General features: G+C 40.7%; 1 protein-coding gene across 2 annotated transcripts in view; it reads left to right on the top strand.

Moving 5' to 3' along the window:
• Positions 1-24,566, top strand: part of col27a1b (collagen, type XXVII, alpha 1b) — a 63,458-nt gene that overhangs the window by 17,289 nt on the left and 21,603 nt on the right. For both annotated transcript variants that reach the window (XM_079349982.1, XM_079349981.1), the window contains exons 5-24: positions 1,032-1,085; positions 4,259-4,312; positions 4,415-4,468; positions 9,776-9,820; positions 11,666-11,719; positions 12,804-12,848; positions 15,413-15,466; positions 16,493-16,537; positions 18,658-18,711; positions 20,065-20,109; positions 20,740-20,793; positions 20,991-21,035; positions 21,243-21,296; positions 21,599-21,652; positions 22,665-22,718; positions 22,849-22,902; positions 22,999-23,052; positions 23,134-23,178; positions 24,148-24,201; positions 24,427-24,471. In XM_079349982.1, the coding sequence (XP_079206108.1) occupies positions 1,032-1,085; positions 4,259-4,312; positions 4,415-4,468; positions 9,776-9,820; positions 11,666-11,719; positions 12,804-12,848; positions 15,413-15,466; positions 16,493-16,537; positions 18,658-18,711; positions 20,065-20,109; positions 20,740-20,793; positions 20,991-21,035; positions 21,243-21,296; positions 21,599-21,652; positions 22,665-22,718; positions 22,849-22,902; positions 22,999-23,052; positions 23,134-23,178; positions 24,148-24,201; positions 24,427-24,471 (1,017 nt within the window). The remainder of the gene's footprint in view (positions 1-1,031; positions 1,086-4,258; positions 4,313-4,414; positions 4,469-9,775; positions 9,821-11,665; positions 11,720-12,803; positions 12,849-15,412; positions 15,467-16,492; positions 16,538-18,657; positions 18,712-20,064; positions 20,110-20,739; positions 20,794-20,990; positions 21,036-21,242; positions 21,297-21,598; positions 21,653-22,664; positions 22,719-22,848; positions 22,903-22,998; positions 23,053-23,133; positions 23,179-24,147; positions 24,202-24,426; positions 24,472-24,566) is intronic.

Genomic DNA, 24,566 nt, shown 5'->3' with positions numbered 1-24,566 from the left:
TCTGGAGATAATGACTTCCATACGTTTTAATATTGAGCGAGTGGAAAGGGGGTATGCTCTGAATAGAGGAGGAGGTGGAGGAAATCTGTAGATGAGCTTCTGTTAAGTGGCTCCATATGCCCAGCAGTGAGTGCCTGCGAGGGGGGAGAGGAGCTGTTCGCCTCCTCTCCATAGTCTGATAATTGAGCCCAGATAAATAACAGAGACTGGCTGGATCACCCACCATACTCTTACACCTCTCGGCCTCCAGCGTCTGTTTCACTCAGAGTTATACAATCCTTTCCTTTCCCCTCTAGCTCAGGGGTAAGAGGGTTCTACTCTGAACGCTTGGAAAAAAAAAAAAAAAAAAACCTGACGATCCTAGTAGCTTCTGAACATGTTTCAGTTTTTCTAAAGAAGATTGTCTATGCTCAGCAATTCGACCGTGTGCAACTCTTCAGAAGGATTCTTGAGGAAGTTGTGGTTTTGTTTTTCCAAACAATCCCTCCATGCAGCTTTCCTTAATTTATAGTCCCCTTCAAAAAAAGAGAAAATAGTAGCCTCCTCACTCCCTGCTCCTTTATGTCTGCCCAAGGCCGGACCTGCAGAAGATTGTCCTTTCTGATCAAGTTTTTGACACATATTGCTCAATGACTAAATTCGGAGCATGTTGCATATCACAGACACCTAATGCGTAGAGAGATGTGGGGTGATGGATGAGTGGCCTTCACTTTGTGGGACCCAAGAAACCAGGGGAGAAATGTGGGGATGAGGAAAATCACATCCATATGTCATAACTTGGACAGGCAGGCAGGAGGCACAGTCAGTCTCTCTGAGCACCTATACACAAACACAGAGGGACCTCGGGGCACCACTGACCTGTCCCGTAACACAAACAGATAGTGGAAAAGGGAACAACATGTGCATACATGTGTGAATACCTCACATATAGCACTAACTCTAACCATCCGTCTGCTGCTGGGGCAGAGATGGAGGCCTGCTCAGTGACCCCAATGATCACCTTCTTTAATCATGTGTGTCTTTGTTTTCAGGGTCCACCTGGCCCACATGGAAACCCTGGTCGCCCTGGACCTCCAGGAGTGAAGGTATGGCATCAAGGATATACAATGTTCTGTCTCCCTTTCTCTATCTGAGAGGATAACATACACATGGCCCATATGGCTGTTACCTTTCAAAATGTTATACACAAAAGAGTTCGAGGAAAAAATGTCAGTACTGCCACAATGTACGAACACAGCAGTGGGCTATCACTTCTAACTTTAATCGAATGAATCCAGCGAAATCGAGCTGCCCTAAAGTGGGACTGCATTTGTAAATACAATGTGGGTCAGCCTTCATTTGCAATAAATTTCCCATAGGACTGCAACTAACTAAAACATTCATAGACAATAACATTTGTTGAAAACTTGTTTTTATCTTTACTTTGAATTGATATGTTGTTAGCTGTATAATAAAGGAAACGTACCTCAATGTTTCCTCATGCCCAAGGTAACTGATTCAAATGTCTCTGTGTTCACATAGTAGTTATATTCACATTCAAAAGGGACTGGAACAAGACATTCAATTATTCATCACTAAAGGTGGCAATCAATGTTGTTTGAGGCAACTAATCAATGTCCCAACCAAAACATTATTGAGCTGGTTGGAAGTGACCACATCCTGAAGAGGTTCAACTACGTCTTCTAAAAGAACACAGAATGCAGCTGTTTCGGGAAAAAACGTTGTCATCGCTATGTTTTGACTTCTATTTAACAATTTATATATTCAGTGGGAACTAATGGGCTTGGGGGCTGTGAGCCAAATACTGAGAATCGGGAGTCTGAAAGTCTTGAGAGATGGACCCACACTGTGTTTGTTTGGGTCTTTCCATGGTATTTGATAAGAAAATACAGAAACCTAACATGCTGTTGTTTGTTTACATCGAGAACACAGCAGGGGGAGAGAATATCTAATTTTGTGTTATAATGAGCCAAAAAATACGATAATGTGTTTTTGTGTTTACTTTGAGCTCAAGATTAGATCTAATCAAAACGTCTTGTTGTTTGTTTGGTTTTTTTTAATTGCTTTCTATTCCTTAAAAATGTGATGCAGCCAATCTCAAAAGTGGAGTTTAAGGTAAGAGACAACCTCTTACAAGTTAAATAGAATGAGATTTATAATAGCTGTGCATTCATACAGTATCTACCTACAGTAATGTAAGTAGGGCATTACAAGAACACTGAATGAAAAACAGCCATGTCAGTCTGACGAGGCAGTACTACTTTGGTTTCTTTCTTGATCCAGTGTTTGTGATTCCACCGAGTTTGCATGTCTGAGGTCAGATCCTCCTGGCATTACAGCACAACTCTTCAGCATCTTTGAAAGCATTTTGTTTCTCTTCAGGAGAGAACAGCAGTTTTTAATCTTTCTGGCTCACTAATTTGCAAGTACTTGACATCAGTCTGTGTTCCAGCTGATTTAAATTGTCAACACAGAGGGTTGTTTTGCTCCACAATATGCCAATCTGATATCACAAAGGGCGCTGTATGTTAGACCCTGCTAAAATAAAACGGAAAATTTCTCATATTTCCAGACCATAGCTAATCCATTGGAACGCATTGGATTTTCGGCCTTTTCCACAGTGTCTTTAAACATTAAAAAAACATAATCAGTGCCATGCTTTTGGCTCAGTTTAACCAAAGGGGGAAAAAAATCATATCATACATATGTGTTACTGGAGCCTTACCAAGCCTGGCCCAGCTCAGTTTGACCCATTTGCACACAAACCTCAAACAGCAGAGAGCCTGGTCTGGCACAGTTCCCTGTATTAAGAAAAATGAACATGCTAGGTGGAATCATGCTGTGTTTGAGCTGAGATTTGTTTTGTATGTGACACTTTATCAGGACGTAAGGGTGATTTACTGAGACGTAATGGTGATCAATCTATCTCCTGCTGAAAGTGGCTTCCCATTAAGCCTTACACGAAGTGAATGATGGCCTGAAATGTGTGTTTATTCAGTGGAAAGCACAAGTACTTGTTTAGGTGTCAAGTTTTTAGAAGAAATTGCCTAATTCAGCCTCATTTTAAGTGAAACCTCTTCATATGATGTAGTTAAGATATAAACTTTTAGAAAAAGCTCTTGGCTGGAGTTAAACTCTTGGCGCTGTTAAAAAAACCTGTCTGCAGAAAATTCCCAATAAGATTTTTTAATGGCAAGTTGCTGAAAGGTCTTGTATGTTTAAATGGCATACTATACTGCATGAAGGACATTTTTACCACTTTTAAAATAAAACTTTTTCCTTTGAAGAAGTTCCTGTCTTTGAAGAAACCAGATGATTAATTATGGTTTGATTATTCTTTATTGTCAGAACATGACAAACTCAGGAACAGAGGAAACAGGAACATTTCACCATCATAAGTGCACAGTGTTGAAAATGCTGATGTGACAGTTAGAGTCAGAATCGGTTTGTATTGCCAATTACATTTACACATACAAGGAATAGGTCTTGGTGTATTGGTGGAAAAACAGTTAACAAGGGAAATAGTGCCAAAATAGCAATAATGTAAATAAGATAAAATATAAGAAGCAATTATTAATTAATTAATAATTAATTAATTAATTTATAAAATAGAATATAAAGAATTATAAATAACACAACATGTACAAATGGTGCAATGGAGTGCATGTAAGAAACTAAACATTAAGTCCAGTGAGAGTTAATGTAACGCATACAAAACAAAACAGTTTCATCCTTTACATTGCAGGATTTCTTTCCATGTCTTCTTAACTTGTTTGTCCATTGAAGCTGAATCCTCTGATTACTTTTTAGCAGTCCAACAGTCAATGCTGTCACCTCTTTCCCTAACCCTAACTCAAGGAAATGATCAATGTCCTCAGCCGCTCTTCCCCCAGTGCGATTGGTTGTTGAATGTTGACCCTCTATGCACTGACAGGATTCCCACTACCTGAAAAGGGAGAAGAATGTACACGGTCACTCCCCATCACTTCTCGCTGTCTTGGTGTAAACGGAGTCACGGCGGGGCATAAACGGACTGTACTTTAGTGTAAATACAACTGATAGACTCACCAATAAGAAGGATGCACTCATTACTCGGATGGTGTGAATGCCAACAGCAAACTCCTCTGCGCCTCGTGAAGTGGAATGCTTTGGCAAAGCAGCAAATATTCACTAAACGTGAAAGGATATAGCTCATGCGGACTGGGAGAAAAAATATATCTGAAATCTTAAAAATCTCACTATTTTTTTTATCTTTCAGGGACAAAAAGGAGATCATGGACTGTCCCCAGGTCTTGCCTCCAAAGGACTTAAAGTATGCACATTGCCATTTTCCATTTAATAAAACAACTCCATTATTTGCAGACAATGTAAATTATGTCAGCTTTTAACATGTGACCCGATGTGTCTGTTTTAGGGAGAACCTGGTGTAGTTGGGCCCCCTGGACTGCCTGGCCAAGCTGGACGAAAGGTAGAAAATCTGATTTAATCTCATTAACTCAAGCTGCATTTCTGTTTGTTTGTGTGTTTAAATCGACAAGGAAGTAACTGATATCACTGGCCTCGTCCCATATGTGTGAAAGTTCATGTTGTGCTCCTGTGTTGGCTCTCTTTCTGTTCTCTAAGTGTTTTCAGGCGTACATTGTACACCTTGAATGAATGAGTATTTTTTTTTTTTTGAATGAGTGGAGTTATGTACAGTATATGGAGGATAACTCAATCAAACATACACTCTCAACCCCCCCCACTCTTCACTGACTTCGAGGTGGAAAAATCTGTGCTATAACAGCGTTCAGAAGCTCCAGCCAAACATGGATGTCTGAGCTCTTGTTTGGAAAGCCGCCGCACTTAGTGCAGGCGTCAGGGAACACACCTGCGTTCAAGCTCCCATGTGGGTTGAAATACTAAAGGTTTGCATATTTCCGCTGTTACATCATCTGCATCACAGGCCTTCGAAGTGATGAAGGAAGTCGAGGTGAGCTGAAGTTTACAGAGTGAAACTTTTTGCTTTCTTTAAATGCCTGTTATGTCACTGAGTCTCTGGAGAACAATTCTTGTAAAAGTAGGACAAGTTCTGGATGTGGTTTACCTCTGTGATCTGTTCCTGCCCTGAATTGTTTGTCTACATTATTTGACTTCTTAACATGCCACTGAGCTGGGTTATCCTGACAGTGAGTGATGGTAAGCAGCATGTTTTTCCATGGCCTTTTGCATTTTATCCTTGGCCTTTTCCCAAAGCCTGTTATCCCCCTCACTGTAATTACACATCTCAAGTGGGCCAGAGCTGGCTGGATTTCCTTCTATGCAGAGTGAGCAAATTACATAGTACTCTTTAACCCACTTTGTTTTTCCACATAGCATGTTTTTGCACAGATTTTTTCTTTGTTTCTTTATTTTCTTTAGTAAAATCGATGATCTGTTAATCAATATTTCCCTTTGCACGGATTTTTTAAAAACCCTTTCTCAAAACAAGGGAAACGTACAGTTTAGACTAAACAGTTTAAGGTTTATTACCAAAATACAACAAAAACACAAACTTTCATTGAGAGGATAATTCTGCAATGATCTTTATGTTGATGTAAACTCATCCCATGAAAAAGACCAGCAGCAAGGCACCACGATACCTCCATTATCCCTCCCCTCTCTGTAGCACTTCGCTCCAAGACATTAGCAAGAACAAATTGAAGCTCAGATTATTGTACCTCTCGGATATATTGCTTACAGTACATGTGATGTGGCGTTTGGTGGATCTCTTGATCTAACTGCTCACTGCAATAGAAGCAGTATACTTCAGGTTTTTCTTAAAGACCAAGGTAAGACTGAATGACAACGTTTCTGAACCCCCGGACACTCAGTGGAACAACATGTCAGGCTTTCCTTACACGGTCAAAACATATCCTTATTGGTTTTAGCCTTTTCATGTTCAAAAGAATAGTAAGGAGCAGATCTGTTCAGGCTGATTCAGAGTAGCAGTAACTTGTATTTAAAAGAGAGCAAACGTGAAGACATAAAGAACGGCATCTTTCTCACTATGTCTATAAAAGGGAGTAGCAAATGTTTCATGCTGTCTGCAGCAATGGCTGATTCCAATAAACAGCATTGCATACTCGGCCATCTTTTTTTCGAGTTACCTCCAGACACTGGAGATGGCAACAATGTGCAGTGGATTTTACCCAAATTTTCCAAATTCAGCAATTTCCCCAGATCCATCTTGTTAGCAGTGGAAAAACTGCAGACACATCACTCAGACCGGCACAAAAACAAAACTCCCACAGAAACCCAAATCTATGAAATACATACACCTACCCTACTTACACGTAGCCACTGATCCCCTAGAAGCTAGTTTAGAAGTGTAATTTATGAAGTGTAGTTTTGAGAGTGAGTGAGTGTTGTTGTGTATGAAATGAGACCAAAGATAGGCAGGAAATCACTGCTGAGTTGGCTGACACTCTTTTTGTTTTGGCAACATCAGTTTGGATAAACAAAGCAATAAAAGAGTGTCAAAAAAATCCTCTTCTTCGTCATTACACTTCACACTGCTCCATTTGCGGTGCTCTGTCAGAATTATATAGCCTATATAGTATATAAAACAATGAAATAAAACTATTGTCACACAATATGAAAAAAAAAACGTTGTAACAAACTTTTTTTTCTTCTCTCGCTTGGACCTACACACACCCCTGTTCTCATTTGGGACACAAAAGCAGGAGTGCAATAATGATTTGGCCGGAGCTCCCACAGTCTGTTATGCAATCGGACAGCGCTGACTGTGAAAAACCATCTGGTCTGCTTAAGGTTCCTTTTTTGAACTGGAGCGTTTCCTGAGACTTCACTGAATGGAGGAAGACCTCTGCTTGTCTAGTGAGTCATGGAATGGGGAGTCATGGGAAAAGCTGATATTCCTTCTTGTGATGTAAGTTAATTAAGAACCTTCTCTGGGTGTGTACCGACATCCTGGCAGAGATTAAGAATGGTTGTAACAGATCCCTTTTCTCCTCCTCCTCTGATAAACTCAGGTTCGATTCTGGCCTGTCTGATCAAGTCTGTGCCGACCTCAACGACACATGGGTCCTTCAAGTAACGGCGGACAGATATGCAACGTATTAAACTGTGATTTGCATCCAGAAAATACAGGAAAGACAATCAGCATGGCTCTGCTGAAAGCCACCAGACACCTCATTGCTTGCAGCTGTTCCTGGCTCATTTAGTTTTTTGATCACGAAAGCGAAAAGTCCTTACAAGGCATTTTTGTACTCAAATTACACAGAAATTCCGTCAGCTGCCAAAGATGAAGCCGGGCATTTGTCCTCCTGTCTGCTCTTGTCCAACCTGATCATAAAACTATGAACTATTGAGTGCTTTTCAGACACTTCTTTGAAGAGTTTTATGCTCATTTCTTTGGCCCACTTCCAGGAAAAGCCTTCCTCACTCTGAGAAATGTGTAAAGATGTAATGAGGAGGTTGCTTGGGAGTCAGGCAACGGCGTGCACTGTAAAGTAAGAAGAGATTGGCAAGTGTGTGCAAACTAAAGCACATCAGAACATTATAGCCCTGGACCAGTGTGGCCTTTCCTATGTCAGCTCTGATTATGGAACAATAAACTTGTCTTTAACTTGTTATTTCTTATGCAGCCATCAAGTTTTTTCTTTCTGCTCCCCAATGTAGTGTAATATTCTCTACTTGTATTTGCTAATACAACACATATGCCAGGCATTGCTCTAATACAATACCATGACCAACAAATTGGAGCGTCTCTACATTTTGTGTGAATTCAATATAAACGTCTTTAACAGGCACTGCTGAGGAAAGTGTGTGAGTCTGTAAGCAGGGGAGACACTGCAGCTTTGGCTGAACATTTGCCTGCTGGCTACAGGGTTGATCTGGTGTGTGTTACACAAATTAAAGTTGTTTTCTCTTCATAGAAAGTGAGACTTAATGGAGAACAGACCCCTTTCCATCGTTGTGTCAAACAAAGGACGAACAGAACGCTGATCGCTGTCCCGTTTCGTTGAGGCCATTTACGATACATGCTCACACCTACACACTGAAAAGACAGACATCCTTCCTGCACTTTTACTGTACTCAGCTTGTTGGAAGGCCCAGGCACATTCTTTTGTTCTCCCGAGGCTGCAGTTCTTTGGCTTAAACATGAAACTCATCTATTCCAAAAAGCTTGTCAGATTTTTCGGACAAACTCGAAGCACATTGTGTTTGTAGAATATTAAACAATCAGCATCAATAAGGAAGTCCACAAGGCTGCAGTGTGGCACACTCTGATTGAATACCAGGGACAATGAACCAGTATCTGGCTTCATTTGTCTAAGACTGTAGAATATATTACTTAAAAATACTTAAAGATAGATTTACTTCCATTTTTAAGGGCTTTTTTAGACAAAAATATAAGAATTACTAAAAGTCTGTTACATGAGTCAGTGAATGTACAACTTTAAGTATTGCATAAAGTATTCTTGTATTATTATTTCAGACACAGTGGATAGAGTAGGACATTAGGGACCCTGGGCTTCCCACCTAGAGGACAACAACCACTGCACATAAGGCACCAGCTACCAGGCTACCAGTGCCCCAATTTCAATACCCCACATGTGTGGAATGGAAAATCTTATTTAATGAGGCTTCAGACCACAGTCAACTATTGTCTTAACATGTAATAGAATCATAGTGTCTTCAGAATTACGTTTCTTCCTCTCCAAAGAAGGGGCCAATAAGAATTTATCTTTACTGAACCCCCTTAAAAGTCATTCAGCTTTTGGTGCATTTCCCTCATCATCACTTTCATCCTGACCTGCATCATCTCCTAACCTACTAAATGCTTCTCTGCTTGACATTCTGCTGCCAGATATTCCACATCATGTTTGCAGATGGAGATTCAAACCTCATGTATACACCCCTGGTGTAATACCGTTTGGTTTGTGACTCTTGATGGTGGTGACATGTTAATAGAATTGTGTACATCAGCCTATGGTCTGCTTATTATGCTGCAGACAGGACTGGACAGCTGGTGGCTCCTGACCTCGCACTTAAAGGGATAGACGTGTTCTTCCCTCAGACATGACTTCACATGGCTCTTATCTGGAGGCCTTGATTGTAAAGAGATGAATGTGTTTAGTGAGCAGCTGGCCTGTTCATTTTAGACCACAGGGCATGAAGGTGACCATTAAACTCTTTGGGGTTCATTTGTTCCTGTCTAATTGGCTTACGGTTTAATTCATGCAAGATTGCTGTGTATTGCTTTGTCAGAGTGCATTCATAGCAACATTAGACACATTCATTGTCAAGCAGCTGTGCTGCAGCAATAAATAAAAAGCCATTGTTCTTGTGTTGAATTGTAAAGGGTTATATTCAGGGTTAATGAGCCGTTGCTGCTGATAAGTGGTCCACTAGTTTCACAGCTATTACATTTGTCCTTGGTGATGACCCTTTAAGCCTAAACCTTCCAGGTCTTTGTCAGGTTGTGTTATTGAAGAAAAAAATCAAAGAAATCCAGTCAAGTTCTTCTGAGGTAATTTGAAAGACATTCAACAGAATTTCATCCCCTGCAGTGTTGACTGGAATATTCCTGAAGTTAAGTGATGAAGCTATGTCAACCAAAACGTTGGTTTCACTTCACCAATGCCTTCATATTTCCTCATTCTGCCTACATCAACTTTCTCTTCAGTGTAACTCACTTAGTATTGTGCTTCCATGTCGCTTTTTGGTTCAAAAGTTATCATTTGTGTTAGATTCTGAGCGTTCTAACTCAATGTTTCTTCATCCACAGGGTCAAAAAGGTCATCCTGGTCCCTCTGGTCTGCCTGGTGAACCTGTGAGTACTTCCTTCATTTTGGAACTTTTGCCCCAGTTCAGCTGAGAGCATTTATCTCTCAAGTTTTGTTTATATTTACCATTAAATAGTGATAATGCTTTTGTTTGTACCGTTCATTAAACATGAGGGATTGATTTGAATGTACAGTAATTTAAGGACTCATTTGAGCTCGGTAAGCACGCTGGTATTTGGGTTGGATAAAACGATTTATTCAGAAAACTCTTAAGTCCCTTGCATTACTGACACTTTTGTGAAATTGGATCAAGGGTGTCTGAGATTTGGGATTAAAAACAATCATGAAGGCAACAAAAAGGTTTTCTGATAAAGCAACAAGAATGTGACCCCCCCCATCTTTCAAAGGTGTTATCATGCTCTCTATATCCACTGTCTGCTGTTTGTCTGTCTAATGGCTACACTGTGTGTTAGCTCTTCTTCTGTGTTTACTCATAAAAAGAACCAAGAACGTCCAGGCAAAGCTGTCATCAGAATCAAGCATGTGTTCCCATTTAAACCAAAAGAAATGGAGAGAAAGAATATTTTCACCGTCACACTTGGACGATAAAAAAAAGTGTGTGGAAAAGGAGTTAGTTAATGAAGAAGAGGCATTTGAATTAAGTTGAGCTGGAATCTTGGCCGGAAAAGAGAAGAAGAGTTTTTTTGGCAGAAAAACAAGTGGACTAAATAGTTTGGACACCCTCAGGTCATTCCTCCTCCTTCTCCTCCTCATTTTCTCCCTCCTTCCTGAGCTCAAATCCGGTGTACTATCTTGCAGAAAAATGTGCTGTGTCACACCGATTAAAAAAGCCCTGTCTTGAGATGAGGCGGTCTTTTCAATGACTCAAATAGAAAAGAATTTTCGTATCGAGACCAGTCTGCGAGGATTGACCTGAGGCTTGCTATTTTTTGTTAATGAACCTCATTTCGTGGTTTTCTTCTTCAGTGACAATTACTGGCGACACCTTGTGCCTTACAGACATGTAGCATCACCTGTATGCTAGGATATTCTTCTGTGCTTAACACAAAGGGGATTATACAATTGATTGATTATTATTAATTGATTATACTAAACAATCAAAAATTATACTCCTTTTTTTTTCTATCTCTTAGCTTATTTTGCCATAGTAACCTGCTATGTGACATGTCTTTGTTGCAGCACTTTTACTACGGTCCACCTGTTAATATTTACAACACTTCATGTCAACTGACACATTAACCATCTGGTTTATCAAAGGAAGCAACAAATACAGAAATAAAAGTGATTTTGTATTGTTTAACCATGAGGATAAAGGTTAGCAGCCTGTCATTTCTTGCATGCCTTTTCTCACTTCTGTACTTTTGCCGTGCTAAATATTCCCTTCAGACGGATGCATTACTAGCTTGCACGTTAACTAAGGTAAACATGAAATGGCAGAACTCTGCGAGCAGTTGTCTAAACAGCACATAGATTGACCTACCTCTCACTACTTACTGTCGGATTAATTGGATTTTTAGAGGGGCAACGTCTGCGGCAGCCTCATTCCTGAAGCAACACTGTCCAAACAAAAGGTCTTTATTTACGCTGAGAGATTTCAATTCTTCCATGGTAGCAATTGAAACGCATTTAATGTAAGTTTATGACTTTATACATAACATGCTTGTTTTCACTATTTATTGCTGTCTCTCAGGTCCTTATTGCAATCATTGCCCCTCCAACAGAAACCATATGTGCATCGAGGAAACCTTCCTCCTACAGTTTAATCCTTCCCTCCCTCACTCCATCCTTCATTCCTTTTCTCCCTCCTTTCTCCTCTTTCAGTATCTCGTCCTCCTCAAATGCTGATTTCTCTTCTGTCTCTGTCTCCACAGGGTGAACAGGGGGATGATGGAAGCACTGGGGCCAAAGGCTATCCTGGCAGGCAGGTGCAGTAAATCGAGTGTTGCGGTGTTGGTTGAGCACACACACACACACACACACACACACACACACACACGCCTCTAAATAAAAGTTCAGCTAGTTATTTTTTGCTGACTGTCAAACACAAAGATGAATATGACAGAAAATATCGAATAGAAGTGAATGAAATGTTTTTGTAGCTGGAAAACAATTCATGTAAGGATGTTGGGTGTTTGGGAATAATGTCAGCCATCGGCATTTTAAAATTGAATTTGGCAAATCCAAGCAAAAGGCGAATAGCAGCTGAATGAAACGAAAAGGCCTAAAAAAAAAGGGGCAAACAGCTCCGAGGTGTTGTGAAGCAGCAACAGATGCCCCAGTCTGGAGAGGAAACATAATGTCAGAGGGTTTCCGCTGTAAGCACCACTCACAGTGTAATTCTTACCTCTCCTCTGGGAATAGCATTTAACTTGAGGAGTCAAAGCTGTGGAGCATCAAGATTTCTTTAGATTTTTAGCTTTTCAAACATTTACACTCCATAAACAGCTGGATGACTGCTCACTGTCTTATGCCTTCTGCATGTTTATGATAGCTTAAAGTTCAGGCACAGGTCTTACTGTTTTGCATCTGCGCTTATGCACACTCACTGTGTCTGAACTCTGATCCCTTTAGACACTCTGCGGTGTGTAATGGATTAGGTTTTAGCTCCCCCTACCATCTGTAGGCTGTGAATCACTGAGGGCTGCAGGTTTATGTCAATGTGTTGCACTTTGCTGAAGTCAGTTCTCCTGAGCTGAGGTTTGATCTTTATACTTGCAGGGAGAGCTTCTCCACACTGGTGGATTTGTCGAGTGTGTCTCCGAGAGTGTTTAAAGTATTTAAGACCGCAAAAGGCAGTAGAGAGGCCAATTAAATTTATAGAAGTTTCAGATTCCATTTGAAATGAAAGTTGATTCTTATTATCAAGTAGGGAGGTTTTTCAAAACCTGGTTTCATGTATTTTTAAATCACATTTTCTTTTTTTAAAGACAGGACTCTCAAATTGACACAAATCAAGTTCTGCTTCTGTGAGTAACCTCAGAAATATTGATTGTGATGTCTTACATTTAGGGTTTACCCGGGCCTGTAGGGAAAATGGGGCCAAAAGGAGTCAGGGTAAGTGGACCATAGTAAAACAACAGCTTTGTTCTGAATTTGTTTTATTAAATGTCGACTCTTGGATTAAGTATTTCTGATCTTTATTCAGAAAGAGCTGTTTTGGAAATACATATGTTTTTTTTTCTCTTGTTCTGTAAGGCCTATTAGAACCACTAACCATTGCAATGACTTTTTCGATGTTTTTATGTTCTTTAGATGTACCTAAACTTCACACATCCACTGAATCTAACAGGCGAATAGCTCTCTTTGTCATTTCTCTCTTTGGGCCCTATCCTACACCCAGTTAAAACACGACGCTGGTCTCTCTTCTATTTTACTCCTCACACAGTTTTTTCTTTTATGTTCTGTGTTCACGTTGTTTGAATAGCAAATGACCTTGCCCTCCTGTAAGCGCCATGGGGTGTGTTTGTCGTCATGCACATAACTAGCAGGTTCCTTCTTTGAGGATGCAGAATGGGCCTGATATTAAAATGGCATATTTGAAAGATGGACATGCAGTTGGTGAGTTGATAATGTAACCCCCTGAACATTTTCCACACACAAACAGGATTAAGGGTGGGGAAAAATCGAGATTCTTACCTTCTGCCATTTTAAATAGATTCATGCCTTCCAAAAGTTAAAAATGTTTTGGCTAGTCAGTCACTCCCTGCTAAATGCTAAGGCTAGCTCTTTAACCGCCAAATGGAGCCGCAATAAATTTAGCCAGTCTCACAGATGACTTATTAAAAAATCGACTTTGAATCATAAATCTGGAATAGTTTTTAATCAAAAATAGATTCTGAATTGAATGGTAATCCCATGAATCGAATCAAATCAAATCGTTAGACACCCAAAGATTCCCAGCCATACGCAGGATGCACAACAGTGCACCTGCATCAAACTTAAGTATCAGTGCTTATGCTGATAAATTCACATTTCTCTATTTAATGGGACAGAGGGATGAGGGACAGAGAGCTTTTATTTCTGTTTTGTGTCAAAGCTCTCCTCCGGGTTCACTTGTTCCCATGCTCATTCTGTCTAATACACAGAAACACAGGCATAATGACTGCGTTCCACTGATCATGAATCCCACAGATATCAATAAAGAGTGTTCCGTGTTACGTGCATTAGAGAATATATCCAAGGATTCCAGCAGAGAAAATAAATAAATGTGTATAGTCTTCCTTTATTTGATGTTGAGCTCGCAGAACATTAGTTAACATACATCCTGTCTCCTGTCGGCGTGTCTGAAGATTTTGACAATTAATGAGCACGTTTTTTGCCTCATGCAGAAATGTTTCTCTCTCATCGTTTCTGTTCTTGTGGGGATAATCAGCAAAATTGACCTCCAGTCTGCCTTCAACATATTTAAGTCAGTGTCCTGTGTGTTGTTTGTGTTCAGGGGAACAATGAAATGAGAGAAGTTAAATGGTCCAGTTTGAGATCATTCTTATTTTTATTTTTTAGATACATTTTTTGGGCATCTTTCTGCCTTTGTGTGAAACAGGGCAGTGGATAGAGTCGGAAACTGAGGAGCGTTTTCTTGGGGACTGACATACACAGGAAGGCGAAACTGAGCCGCCTGCCTCGAGGACTTTGGCCTTTTGTACACGGGGCACGAAAACTTACCAGTTGGCCACTAGCACCCCATCGTTGGGTCTTTTTAGCAGTAAAAACTGAAATCCGTTGCGTAAATAGCAACGCACCAGCTTGCAGGAAACCTGACTCCTAAAGGGAATGAGAGCTGACACAATGATCAGTTCGATTCATGTTATGCCAAAACAAATGTATGTATCATCAAGCAATGTGTGGGCTGCGGCTAGCAAAACCTAGTTAGATGTTCGAAAAGTGATGTTAAATTTAGACAGTACTTTACATAGGGCCCTTTATCTTTCTGAACTGAACTGTATAATCCCTGGTAAATTAAAATCTTTCAAGTAGGGGTACATAAAAAGCCAGCATCATAAACACCACTTGTATATGGCTGTTAACTCCATGATGATAATGAAAGGCGATTTCAAAAGTACATTGTAAGTCATGTAGAGGTAATGAACTCACTTTACAACTTTCTGTGTGCTTGCTTTTTTTCCTCATGTTAGCCAAATATCATAAAACGATATTGCTCTGCTCAGAGCATAATAATGCATTCAGACGTAAGCTTCTCATTAAATGTCAGTGTAATTTATGTTTCTGCGGTTTGGCCACTCTTCTTTCCTCTTCCACAGAGCAGTCTTGGCAGCGAATCCTCCAGAGATCCCTGATGTGAGGGTATGTGCCCTTGGACTACATCGTGGAAGCCAGCACCATGCAGTCCATGGGCATATACACTTGCCTCAAGGCTTAACTCTTCAGGCCACCCCATTGTAGCGAAAAAGCCTGCAGTGCAATACCAGATCAAAGTATAACAGATCGAGTATTTGTCGAGGTTTTCAGACGTGTCAGTGTCTTTGACAGCTAAAAGTTCTTCACCGTTTCGATCATCTCTGCTCAGTCTTGTGTCTTCCTGTGTCCACCATCTTTTGCTGCTCCATCTATCTTTACCTTACCTCTGCATCCACTCCATCTTTTATTCATCTCTCCAGGGTCACATTGGCCTCCCTGGGCTTTTTGGCCGTCCTGGTCCTGATGGCGAGAGAGTGAGTATTGGTGGCTGTGAGTGTGAATGCCCACTGGGTTGTATTATATATATGTCCATGATGGCTTTATGAAAAATACTTCTTTCTGAAAGTACTGCAGGCACACCTCACCAAATCTCTATTATGAATAGCTCAAGCTTCTCGGATGTGATGGATCAAACCTTCAACCCTATAACCTCTCCACTGTAATGGATGAGGTCACAATGAAGGCGGCAAATTTAGATTTAATTAAATCCAGCTTAAACTCTTATTTCCATTAACCTCCAGGGTAAAACAGTGCCACAAAATGTAGACTTTTCACTAAGTATTTTTACATCTGCTTTTAGTTTTTAGTCATTGTAGCGAATTGGCTCTGTATCGTCCGGTGATCCAAATGTGTTTCAACCATTAACAGCTTTTAAACTGTTCATAATTTAACTCTTTAGTTAGTAATATTTTCCCCACAAACCTTTTGTCACATCGACCTCAACTGTGAGATTAATGCATCCAGGGAAAGCAACAAGACAAAATGGAAAACTATCAAATTAGCATGCTCACATCTCAATGTCAGTTCAACTGGCTGAAAAAGATGTTCCTGATTAAGAAGAGCCTCGACGCCTGAACTGAGTCTTAGTTATTCTTAAAGGGCCAACCTTTTCAAAGATGACTGGTTTTATATAGTACAAGTTGTCAAAATCATCAGACCTCAAGTCTATTTAGTGGCTGCTCGAATCATTAGACCAAGTATTCTACTTTGATCATTCCAAAGAAAGCCACTGAACAGGCTTCTCAACAACATTTGAATTGGTTTCTAAACTGAACTACTTTAATCATTTACTAATGCTAATATAACTCTCTGTGTTATATTCTATCCCACATCATTTTTTGATGTTCAGGGAACATCGTAATCTCACAGTACTGCAAGTCCGGCTGTGGACTTCAAGTCTCATAACATTTTAATGTTTAAATTGTTCTTATTTTTAATTTGCACTTTGATCTCTGTTTTTCGTCTTCTTTCTCTCATCTCTGTTTCCTTTTTGTTTCCAGGGATTTCCTGGCGTTCATGGGAAGAAGGGCAAGATGGGTAGGCCGGTAAAGTTTTCTCTCAACATACTTCTCCGAGAACATTTTTTTATGCTGCCCCATGAAAGTGAGGGTGTTGTTTACTTGATTTATGGACTCTTACTGTAGTGCAGAGCTACTTTAGAGAGTACTATAAGACCATTAATCTGACAGAGTCCTGGCTTCAGTTATAAATCTGTGTATAGAAATTGTAGTTACGCCCTCTCTGGCACAGTAATGCTTAGATTACTATTGGGAACGCCATAAGGGGAGAAATTTGCACCCTAAACTGAATGTGTAAGGAACACCAATGCTCATGAGTCAGCAGATTACATCTATTTTCTCATTCAGCCTCCTCTTTTAAAATCAGTAATTATTGAATTCATGTTTAATCAGAGACTCCTCATCCTTATGTCTTACTTGATTAGTTTTCTCTGGCTGGACGTGATTAGAAAACACATTTTTTACGAGTGATCTGTATGTCAGTCGATGAACTTATTCCGTGGTTACACGGCTTGTTCTGCTGATATGATAATCTAATGTGTCAGTTGTGGCTTCTGGCTCTCTGCAGTCTCTACCGCAGATCAGCGAAGTCTACTGTCATTGGCGCCTGGAAGAACATTCCCCATTCTCTGTGGCTTACAGTACATGTACAATACTGAAACTGCACGTAACCACTCGTTAAAATCAGATATTTTCCCAGGCCTGCCGTGGCTGAACATGATTTTTTTTCTATAATATTATTATGCAGTATTAGTCAGTGACACTGACTAAGAAAATCTGCTCATGAAAGCCAAGTCCTGATGACGACGTGCCATTTCTTTTCATCTGTGGTGGAAAGTGAGGTCAGTCACTTTATGCAACAAGCTTTATTTTTGTCCTGAGTCAGCAGAAGGGAAATTGGACCTAATGTGGAAAAACAAATGAAAAAAAACAACTTCATGTTTGATCCCACAGAGATTCAATTGAAAGACCCGTCCCGAGCAGCTTCATCCACCATAATGTCGAATTGTAACACTGTGTGCATTTGTAGTCCTGTGTTTTCCTGCCGATCTAACTGAAAGAGTAACCTTCCTTATGGATTTATTCAGTGTATATTGTATATCAAATACTTTGCACACAGCAGACTTGGTTGGAGATTTCAATGAGTTAAAAGACGTACATGTGTTTCTGATTGAACAAAGCCAGTTATTGATGTTTTTGGAAAAGGGCACATTTTTCCACATTTTCTGCGAGCTTCATGTTGCACCAATTGCAGCTTATTTCTTTATCCATAAATAAATGCCCAACGTTCTAATTGAGCAGTCTGCCACACAGACAATTGAATCCGTGCTGTCTCTCAGTGTTGTAATACTTTGATTTAATCTTTTTTCTCATGGTTTCTTATCAGAGAATACAATATCTCTCTGGTATTTTTTCCTTTATCATTTATCTAACCATAGAGCTCTTCTTCTGAGCTGTGCTTTTGCACGCTGGGTTAAATGTTGACCTTGGCGCTCTGACAAGCACACGTTGAGCGTGTGGCCTCGCGGCTGCATCATGTCTCTTGTTCTGCCTCCATAATGGAATTACGAGCACCAAGCAAAAAAAAGAAGACTTAGTCAGCAGTTCCTGAGCCAAGCGGCTTTATTCTGCCATTTAGGCGAGTCCTGGGGTTTTGGTTCGCAGGCTGCCGAACGCTCCCTGCCAGCATGCGCACACAGACACTCAGTCGCTCAGAAACACTCAACCGTGGAATTTCCTGCTGCTCTCCCAGGAACGGAGCACAGGGAGCACATTTGATGGGATTTGCTTGGCTTTACTCAGAAAACTTCTGTTTTGGGATAGACTTTGGGGGTCTGCGGATAAATGTGTGTGTGTGTGTGTGTGTGGGGGGGGGGGGGGGGGGGGGAGGCGAGGGGGGGGGGGGGCCGGGGGTGTACACTTGACAGACGTTAGGGGCTCATGAGGAACATTTGTGTTAGGGGCTTTATGATTTTATGATTTTAACTTTATCGACCATCTGCATTTGGTATTAAAACCCTGAGTAATAACTACAAAATGAATCAATAAAATGAACATGAACATGGGCATGTTGAGAGTGTAAACATGACATAGTCTCTCACTTTCCCTTCTGGTTATATGACAACCCTGTGTCTTTGTGTGCTCAGGGGTTTCCTGGTGATTTTGGAGAGAGGGGACCTCCTGGCCCTGATGGAAACCCAGTAAGTCAAATGGCATCGTTAAAAGCACTGTTTACTCCAAAGGTTATATTTGATCCCTTTGGTCTGTTTTTGCTCTGAAGTCCACAACATTACACATGGCTGAGAAGAACTTAAAAATGTACCTATGAAGGCAGATTCACTTTTAGTAAAATTCCCCAAAAAGGAAGAATAGTTGATGTTGTAATTTACACAAGAAATATAAAAAAGATCACACAAGGCCATAGAAAAAAATCTCTCTCTCTCTCTCTCTCTCTCTCTCTCTCTCTCTCTCTCTCTCTCTCTCTCTCCCCCTCTCCCTCTCCCTCTCCCTCTCTCTCTCCCTCTCTCTCTCTCTCTCTCTCTCTCTCTCTCCCTCTCTCTCTCTCTCTCTCTCTCTCCCCCTCTCCCTCTCCCTCTCCCTCTCTCTCTCCCTCTCTCTCTCTCTCTCTCTCTCTCTCTCCCTCTCCCTCTCTCTCCCTCTCTCTCCCTCTCCCTCTCCCTCTCCCTCTCCCTCTCTCTCTCTCTCTCTCTCTCTCTCTCCCTCTCTCCCTCTCTCTCTCTCTCTCTCTCTCTCTCTCTCTCTCTCTCTCTCTCTCGACCACACAGATTGAGATTCGTCACATGCTTGTTTATGCTGCGGTCATTGGTGCCATTGTTCTAATAAATCATCATTTGCAATTTAAACTGTTCTTTATGTCCTTTATAGTATTTGACATGGCTCTTGAGCCAGGTTATGACACCACCCAGTCATTGACGAAGAATTTGACTCTGACCTTACTGCTTATACTTTATTGAAACGCACGCGACAAACTGAAAACTCAAGTCTACTGAAAAAAAAAACATGTTGAGGCCTTCAGCGGCACTTTCCCTCGCCTCCCTTCTTCTTTTACGCTGACCCTCGCTGCTCTTTATCGACAAGGTCAGTGTGAGATTACGAGTGGCTGACCTCTGAGAGCCTCCCTCAGGCCTCATTGCCTCACTTCCTCTGCCTCTCGGGAGAAGAGGGAGGATGTTCCATTCACATTTCATCCACTCTTATTCATAGAACTAAAGGACTCCAGGGAAGTCCACACAGCGATCTGTGTTTCATCCATCCCTCCATCGGACTCGTAGCTCGGAGACGATGAAGCCGTGGCATGTGGCAGCAGGGTGGATCATTCAGAGAATAAGCTTTTCTCTGTGTTCACTGCCAAGTGCTCAGTCACTCGGCACAATTGAATGTGGAGACACATATTGCTCAGGCGATTAGTAGAGCTAAACACTTGAAAACAAACAAAATCATGATAACTGTTTGCTTTGATGCAACTCTACACCTCTGTCTGATTGTGCTTCTGTTACACATGTTGTTTACGTCTTTTTTACTTGTCCTCTTAGGGTGAACTGGGAGCTCCTGGCCCATGTGGAGTCCCTGGTCTTATTGTGAGTGTTGAATCTTTCTCATTTTGGTTCCTTTTGTTTTTGTCACTCTCTATAGCCCTTTAAACCCCTCTTTTGTCTTCTCTTCCTTCTGGAAATCCGCTTGAGACCAGTGTTTCGAAAAGTGCTTTATAAAAGGAAAGTCTGAATCCTTACTGGCTCCTCTTTTAGCTCAAAAAGTTTGTTGAGTATCATGAGCTCCTGTCCTGGATTACAAACTTCAGTATTTCTTCATGCTGACAGAAGCAATGAGTATCAGAAAGTCTTAAGTGCCTGGAGCTTGCATTAGATGTCAGGTCTTAGTAATTTCATGTTCACTGGGTTCTTCATTAGCATCTTAATCTTATCGTTTTTTTAAAGTTTATGTTTGGAAACGGCAATTTAACATTTTGCAGATGCAACTAACTGTTTTATTCAGTATAACAAATATGCGTACATGTCTTAAAGAAAGCCATATAGAACTACATTGATATATTGCAAATATTTTGAGAAACACTCTGCTCTAATTGTGGGTAATAACAGCAGCTTTGAGATGCAGCCATGGACAAACCAAAATGTGATTAATGTTCCAGCTTTTTGGAGATTCGTCTGGACATTTAGCTGTCTTAGAACTATTTGTGTTGTTGTTTGCAGGGAGACATGGGCCCTGCTGGCCTTATTGGCTTACCAGGACCACCAGGGCTCAAGGTAAATGATGCGTTAAGTCTCTATCTAGGTTCCACATGATGACAATACAAATAGGGCACTGTTGAATGTCTTCAAGTTGTTCTCTGCCCATATGTGGTTGATAAAAGTATTCAGTTATTCCACCGCTTGTCTTACTGCTCATTAGTCATTTGAAATGTCCTTATTTCCTGTTTCTTTTTAATCATTTTTGCTCCAAGGGAGTGTCTGGTAACCCAGGGGAGCCAGGACTGAAAGGTGATAAGGTGATCTGCACATGTCTTTATTAAACTACTACTCTTACCTTTACACACACACAAGACTGTTAAAGGTGACAAACTGTTAACCATGAACAGGCAAACAAAACACACGTCTTGTGTCACCCAGCACCTCTGTAACTCATATTGATGAGTTAATAATTACCAACATTTTGATCGTTATACCTTATTATTTTTTTTGTTTTGTTTTCTCAGGGGGATGTTGGCTTACCTGGAGAGCCAGGGCCTTGTGGGTTCCAAGGTGACAAGGTAGGAGCGTTTTTGTCTGTTTGATAAAAGTGGTACTTCTAAGGCTGGAGTCTCCCGTCTGCTTGTCAAAGTGTTATCTCGAAAGACGCTGATTGCTTCTTGTGATCAGACAAGTCTCTTTCATTGCATCTCTGTGAACATATTTGTGTCTGCTCCTTATGAGTGCTACCCATTTACCATTTGTCATATTTCTTCTGCTTGTCCCTGTATGTGCTGTTTAAAAAAGAGACGACATATTTTTGTTGTTGACTTTTTTTCACTGGGATGAAATCTTTTTTTTTTTTCTTTCTTTTTTTTTTCAGGGTACCCGTGGCCCCCCTGGGTTGCAAGGACCTCTTGGGAAACCTGGACCACAGGTATTTCCAATCCACATTCAAACACTTTGAACCAACTCAAAATGATTATTAAAAAAAACTGTATTAGAACTTCTGTAGAGGAGCAATACATCCACTGTTGACAACAAAGTCTGCCATGGATATTCCACTCGAGCATGCAGGTTTATCAATCCCATTTAATGCAACATGACAGACTCTGAATGTGCTGTTGGTAATACCAAGCAGGAGCATGTTGATTCGTTTGATATGGCTATAGCACGGTTGGAATCTTCTTTGATCTAATTGCTCACTAAGCTGTGATTAATGAGGTCACATTTTATCTCTGAGACGCAGAGAGTTCCCTCGTATAAACATTATACTTTCACTGTTTTTCTTGCCTAATTTCTAGTATATTCTCAGCATGTGAAATACTTTACAGATTATTTCTGAGCGATCCATAACTGATAGATGACGTGTTGTCTAACCAATAGGGGTGAAGACTGCTGCTTATTTTAAATGTGTTTTAAAGTTGTTTATTTGTGTGTGTGTTCTGCTGGAAATGTCAAAGGATGCACATTTTCAAATGTATGCATCAGGAAGCATCAGAGAAACTCATTCATGTAGCAAAGCAATGTATGCTATTCAAACTCAGAAATAAACAAGCCCATTTAAAGAGTAGGGCTCCAGACTCTTCACAGTGGAAATGGTTTGCTTTTAAATGGATCCACTAAAGTTGGCACGAGTGGCGCCTGAGTTGTCCTGAATAATTCCCATGCCCTTTGATCTGATTTAAGATTAGGACTGGGAATACATATTCTCTTTTTGTTGCTTGAGCTGCTGCTCGTTTTCACACATTATTTACCTGCCCGTATTTTGTGACAGTCATTTCCTGCATTTTTCAATAACAAGACAGCGCTCTGCTGAAAGAGAAGATGCACAAAGTAGATTGAACCAAATCAAACCTAATATTATTTGATGAAAGTACTTTGAGTGTTGTGTCTGTGCGATGACTATCTGAGCTCTGATGACTGAGATCATTTGTGACATTTCTTAGGGCAAACCTGGTGAAAAGGGTCCAGATGGCATACCTGGCCCTCCTGGCCTCGAGGTAAGACAGAATCAGTTTACTTAAGAATGATTTTTTTCCAAAGGTGTTGTTACAAAGCTAAATATTCTTACATTACTGTGTGCATGGAGTATGCTACAGTGTTCTGATACAGCTGTTCCTTTTCTCATAGGGCTTCCCAGGAGACATCGGTCCACCAGGACAAAATGGCCCAGAGGGACCAAAGGTTAATGTAGTAACTAAAAACTCAGATACACATTGAAAGTGAATCAAAATGAATTCAAAGTTGACATTTAGTTTTTTTGGGTTGTTTTATCCACAGGGGAAGCAAGGGGCAAGAGGTTTACCAGGTCCAGGAGGAGCCCTCGGACTTCAGGTGGGATGTTATGCATTTGGAATAAAAATATAAAAAAGCAGCCTGTCCTTGTTTGACCTTATGTGAACACTTCTTTGTCAGGGTGATGCGGGACCAGTTGGGCCAGCTGGTCTCACTGGACTCGAGGTGAGTGCTGATTGGACGAGCCCTTCAACTCAAGAGCAGTTAGAAAATACTACACCATTATATTTTTCACACACAAACCACAGTACTTACTACACTCCATCGCTAGCCAACGTGTTTCTGCCTAAATGACGCCTTGGAGGAATGATTACGGCTGCTCCTTGGCTGGCTAATGTCTCTATTGTTTTAAAGCTGTTTTTAAAGACTTCCCATTGGACACTATGTTCTTACTTTACCAGAATGGTCAGCAAATTGCTATTCTTTTATAGCAATAAAAAAAAAAATCACCCCCAAACACAAACAAATGTCGAGAAAAAATGTTTACTTGTTGCCAGAATCTAGGACAATATCCCTCCTGGAGGTCAAATGTGCAGTTAAGTTTGGATCAAGACGTTGAAAAAGTCCACAGTCCCTTTTGTTGTTTATTTTTTAAACCTCTCCACTCTAGTACATTTAAACTCTCAATTAAACTCTGAGCATAGAACATTGAGGATAAAGAGACTTCACAAGACAAACGAATAACTTAATAAGAGGCAAACAGGATGACTTTGAACTTTTCAGCACTGTAAACTAAAGTCAACAGTGCAAAAAAACAAACAAGAGACATTGTTTGTTTGGAGCCATCCGCAGCTAAACAATACAGAAGAATTTCACAGAAACTCTGTTTTTGCTGTCGTTGAGTCTGCCATCTCCCAAAAGTTCAACCCACAAGTGATAGCTGAAAACAAACATGAATGACCCAATGACTTGTGAGAGTAATAAGAAGCCTTTGATGCTGCAAACAGCTCTTTGTTTTAGGGATCATTAAGTTTCTTAAAGGGATTTTTTTTTTTTTTTTGGCATCAGTGGCTGTTTTTTTCCTCTACTTCTCTCGGGACGACACACTCACAGACTGTACCTTCCACAGGAGTCTTTTGTTTGTTGTGTTCAGCTGAGGTGCACTTCTCTGTGTCATTTTCCCTTTCTGTTCAGGGCAGGCCTGGGAGGCAGGGATTCCCTGGACTGACAGGCCCAGATGGACTCAAGGTCAGACCTAATAGTCAATTCAACACAGAAACACTGTCATCCTGAAATGAACATTCTCTCTCTGGCTTTTTTTTATGATAATGTATCATCTGAATAAGTGTAAATTAGATGCTAATTCTCCGTTACCACAGGGGAACCTGTCTCCGAGCTCATTTCAGCTGATTCAAACTAAAAATGAAAGGCATGAATAAGTTTGTGATATGCTAATTGTCTGCATTGCTGTAGGGCGAGACCGGGATAACTGGCGAGGTCGGAAAGCTTGGCGAGAGGGTAAAGACTTTCTTCCCTTTCTCTGCTTTTTGATGCTCACTGCGTGTCTCTGTGTGTGTCTATTTTGTTGGAGTCCCGAAAGCTGTGCAGCCCAG

Source organism: Symphodus melops (genome assembly GCF_947650265.1).
Source record: "Symphodus melops genome assembly, chromosome: 1".
Lineage (NCBI taxonomy): Eukaryota > Metazoa > Chordata > Actinopteri > Labriformes > Labridae > Symphodus > Symphodus melops.
This window is presented reverse-complemented; position numbering and strand designations above follow the sequence as displayed.